General features: G+C 34.8%; 1 protein-coding gene across 1 annotated transcript; it reads right to left on the reverse strand.

Moving 5' to 3' along the window:
• LOC138716206 (cuticle protein 19-like) lies at positions 1 to 1,495 on the reverse strand. The gene is made up of 3 exons (XM_069849041.1): positions 1,466 to 1,495; positions 711 to 776; positions 1 to 450 (listed from the first exon to the last, which is right to left on the reverse strand). Exons 1-3 carry the CDS (start codon positions 1,478 to 1,480, stop codon positions 148 to 150), a joined length of 384 nt encoding a protein of 127 aa, XP_069705142.1. The 5' UTR covers positions 1,481 to 1,495; the 3' UTR covers positions 1 to 147.
• Between the last annotated feature and the right edge of the window lie 3,556 nt (positions 1,496 to 5,051).

The following is a 5,051-nucleotide window of genomic DNA, read 5'->3' on the forward strand; positions in this document are numbered from 1 at the left end:
CATTGATATTGTTTACTACACTAAGTAGAGGTAGAGGGGCAGAGAAGACATAACGGCCTTATCTCTACCAGGTTAAATAAATAAATACTACTAATACTAAGTTGGTATGGAAAAATAAAATGTTAAATATTGATTAGAGATATCTTCCTAGTGTAGATGCAAGTTGATGTAGCTAGATGCTTTGTGGTGAGAGCTGCCTTCTTCAGATTTGTGGACTCCCACCTTCTTCTCGTGATGGATTGGGTGAACACCATGACCTGTTTTGTGCACGTGAGCGTGGAATCCGATGTGTTTGTCAGCGTTGTAGTGCACAGTACGGATGGTTCCGTCAGGTTCCACCAACATGTAGTGACCCTCTACTTTGTCACCGTCTCGTTTCTCAGCCTGTTCCTTGATGTCGTGAGTGTGTGGATCCTTCACACCGTACTTAAACTCGTACTTCGGGTGCGCCTTTGTAAATGAAAGTACATGCGGTTAGTTGGACGATTACACTAGTTATATTTTCTAATATTGTAAATTTTAGTTGTAGAAAAATGTTAATAGAAGTTGGATTAAAACCATGGCGCTTAGGAAAGGAAATCTTACTGTAATATGATTCCCTTTCTTATAAGAATTTGCGTACTTATAATGCATGATATTGTAAACTGAGTAGTATGTTTATAACAATTTAAAATTATGTTGTTTTCCTCAATTTATACAACAAAACTTACATGGTGGTGTTCTTCGTGATGTTCAGCAAATGATGCAACGCACATCATCAGAAGAATTGAAGCGACCTTAAAACGGATAAGTAAATAATATAAATATATGTATGCGATAATGTAACATCATTACATAAGAATTGCTTAAAGTATTATTTCCAAAGTGAAACTCTCTTTGATACAGTTACAATTATTAAGGCAATTTTGTAATCCTTGGTGTCATCACCACTAGAATATAATGCAATATTGCAATGCATTGATATTTAAGAAAATTATGGAATGATATTACTTTATTTTTTGCTCAGAAGGCTTGTATTCGTTTAGTAGTTACTTCAAATTTCTACATTTTGGACAAAATTATTACATATACGTTACAATTGTAAGACAATTTAATATTTTGTTTGAAAGAAAACTATCAAACATTATAATATTCTGCTAGAATGAATTGTTTATTATCCTATTCTCAACAGTAATTACAATTGTTTACGCCATACCCAAAGAAAAAATAATAAATTAGCAATTATAAAACAAAATTATAAATTGAAAATAAAAACTCGGAATTCTTTGGAAATTATTTTAATTCCAAATTTAAAGGTTACACATCTAGTTTCAACATAATCCAAAACAATGTATGAGAAGAGCGAATATTAAAAAAGGAAAATTATCTTGAAATACAACAGTACTTCTATGTACTTCACTACATAAAATATTTCTTTGAAACCAATATAGCCTAATTTCTCTAATGAAATTTCGTTAGTACTTACTGTTAGAGTTGTCATGGTAATTGTGTGTTGCTTAATGTGGATACCTGAAGACTGTCAATTAAAATTTCGTTTCGTCTTTTATATGATAGCTGAAGAATCAACGTTGCAGTATATTGATATGCAAGGAATGTATGGCATGACGATTCGCTTTGGTCAGAAGGCTTGGACATTTCTATTGTTACGAATCTCTGTTTGCATACGAAATACTTACACGCACATTGGAATAACAAGGAAGTTCAATGTAATACCAGCAAGAAACCACCAAACATTATCAAATTCAACGTAACAACATTTTACGATGACGAATTTCCTAACATGTCTATTATCTTTATTTCACGAATGTATTATGGACTATTCTGAGTAAAGAAAGCTCATATAAAGATGTGTGCAATTTTCAATGAGTGTGGAGATATAGTTGTTTGAATGTTACCCATAAAAACCCTTAAGAAAGTGTAAAGATGTGACAAATAAACTTATTGATTGCATGTAATGATTCACGTTTCCTCGTGGCATTGCCTGTGTCCGTTAAGACAAATTATTTGAAGTTGCAATTACAAAATGCTTTTCGTGTTCATTCTTGAAAACAAAATATTTTCTTCATATTTTGGTGCATATTAAACGATTTAATTTATTTTCGTCTCTTGAATAATATTTGAAGAATGTAAGTATGATATCTTATCTTCCGAAAATTAATGAAAGTTATGAATTATCATCAAATGCGTGAAACGTATGATGATAAAGTAGGTGTTATATCCGTGATACTCATTTATCTATATACAAACAGGATAGTTTTATAGTAAAACTGAACAACTTTTGTTAGAGTGACAGATTTAATTCATCGCATCAAAGTGAGAGCAAGAACACCCTATCAGTTTCAGCACATTTATTAAATTTTAGGTTTCACTTACCTTATTATGGAACGAATTCGATAAGTGTTACTCTTCTTCTTCCTGGTGTTTTAGGATAAATCCTGTATTTTCCAACTTTGCTGTCTTAATCCATGTTGGTGTCCAACTTTCCTTCCACCGTTTAGGGGGTCGTCCCAAAGGTATTGGGGTGTCCAAGTTTCCTTTCATTGCGATTTTCGGGAATCGGTCTTCCGTCATCCTTAATACATGGTCCCGCCATCCTTTTCTTCTAGTCTTGATCCATTTTGTCACATCCTGCACTCCACATTTTTCCCTAATCTCATCATTCGTCTGCCTGCCGTATAACGTAATGCCAGTAATACTTCGTAATGGCCTCATTTCTGTTGTTGTCATCATTTTTACAGTTTTTTTTGTTTCAGCTCTAGTTTCCGTTGCATATGTTAATACCGGCCCTTATACATGTTTTATATATTTTGATCCTGCTTTCTATGTTCATGTATTTATTTTTCCAAATTACATCTCTTAGATATCCTGATTTTATATTTGCTTTAGTATTCTGTTCTCTTACTTCTTCCTCCAAATTTTTATTGCTTGTTATTTTTGTTCCTAAGTAACTGAAACTCATGACTTGTTCTATGGGTTTATCGCATATTGCAAGTTTACATCTGAGTGGCTGCCTTGAGATAGTTTGTGATTTTGTTTTATTTTCCGATATCACCATGTTAAATTGTTCTGCTGTTATTTCAAATTTATATAGCAAACTCTGTGGATTTTCCTCGTTTTCTGCTAAAAGCATCACATCAATAAGCATAGCATATTATTTTAGGCCCGATGCAGACTAGCGTCATAAAGACGCGCGTCCATTGGTTGACGCTGCGTCCCTGTGTCCACCCGTCCACACGTAGCGTCATAATGACGCATATTGTTCCGACTTTTGGAATCTTTCAGAGATCCATGATGGAAGTGTACAGACGAAAACGTGCTGTTTTTGCGTATTTAGTTTACAAAAACTAGTTGAAGCGCACAGAGAGGCGGTTTTGGGAACATCCATTGGTTGCCAAACGATTCCTTCAAGGTACTTTTACGACAATGTTCGTAGAATTGAGAGAAGATGATACAAAATTCTTCAATTATTTTCGAATGAGTGTTAAATCATTTGATGAACTGGCATGTAAGGTAAGTGACCTGATCAAAAGTGAAGATACTGTGATGAGACTAGCAATCCCTCCCTTAGAAATGTAAATTTTAAGGCAAGTTCACTCATTCAAAGTATATTGATATTGAAAATGAAATATGTTTAGTTTGGTATTATTAGGTTATATTTTCTAAGTTTTAAGGTATAAGTTTTAAAAGTATAAAAGTGAACTTTAGGGAAGACTTAAATAACTGACAAACAACGATATTGATTAGCTATCTAGCATTTGAATACATAATCTATCACTGAAACATTACAAAAATTAATACAATTACACTGCACTTACATGAACAACAATTAGGTCTAAGGAAACTGAAACAAGTCTACAGACTCGGTGGAGTCTTCTAGTGAGTGTGTTGAAATGTTGCTCATCGCAGGAGAACATTGAACAGAGAGGATACTGCCAGGGTACACGTGGCTGGTTTTGGGAAGGAAAATGCTGCTCCTGAGGAACATTGTGCTGTGTATGGGTTGCGGTATGAATAACAGACAGTCTTATTTTCTTGGCAAAGTCCAAAACTCCACTCCTAAAATCCAATTTTTGTTCAACATTAAAAGTACTAACGATTGCAATCAGAGACTAAAAAAATACCTATCATCGTTAGGCTTAGGAGCAGGAACATTAGGGATTGGAGTCTTCATGAAATATATCATAGTATCCTCCAAATCCCTTCGTCGCTTTGCTGGACGCTCAGAGAGGAAAGGTGGGTTAGCTGAGGCATTCCTCACTTGAAACATCTGGGAACTTTTTAATCGCTTCAATAAGTAATTCTACGTCGATTTCGCTGTCTATACTACGCCGATAGACGCACGTGTGAATTGAACAACAGTCAACAATGAAGTGCCAGAACGCAGCAGCCAGCGGTGACGCTGCGTTTAGGCAGAACCCGCAACTAGAAAATTAACGCTGCGTCACCGCCGTCTATCTTTACCTGACGCTGCGTCCCGGGGACCACGTGTGTATGGGTCACTTTAGAACAATGTACTTCTAAACCGCGCATCAATGGGACGCTGCGTCACATATAAATCATTATTATTATTATTATTATTATTATTATTATTATTATTATTATTATTATTATTATTATTATTATTTAACGCTAGTCTGCATCGGGCCTTAATGTCTTTATTTCCTAATCTGTAGCCCCTCGTTCCTGCTTTAGTTTCCTTTATTATTTCGTCCATGATCACATTGAACAGAATAGGGCTAAGACCATAAGTGTTACGTACTGTCAAAATAGGCTGAAGAGATACGAGCTTGATACCATTCGTTTGGAATTTGTATTTCATATCGTAATCAAAATCTTGTGTTATCAATTGCTTCTGGCTTAATAAATATTTGAATTTACATAACGTACAGTTGACATTAAAGTTAATTTACCGTGCATGTTGCTTTTCTATCCGGAAAAGCGAAGGAAGTCGACAATGCTGCATCTTCATTCCTTACATTCCCTGGACTTTTACGCACCGCAGCATAACACCTTACCTATCATATATAAAGCAGCAACGATTTTTAAATGAC

Source organism: Periplaneta americana, chromosome 16 (genome assembly GCF_040183065.1).
Source record: "Periplaneta americana isolate PAMFEO1 chromosome 16, P.americana_PAMFEO1_priV1, whole genome shotgun sequence".
Lineage (NCBI taxonomy): Eukaryota > Metazoa > Arthropoda > Insecta > Blattodea > Blattidae > Periplaneta > Periplaneta americana.

What these genes read in the sequence shown, in the direction of transcription:
- LOC138716206 (XM_069849041.1), bottom strand. An exon ending in ATCACGAAGAACACCACCAT is followed by an intron (nt 451 to 710) that starts GTAAGTTTTGTT and finishes TCATTTACAAAG; the next exon opens with GCGCACCCGAAGTACGAGTT.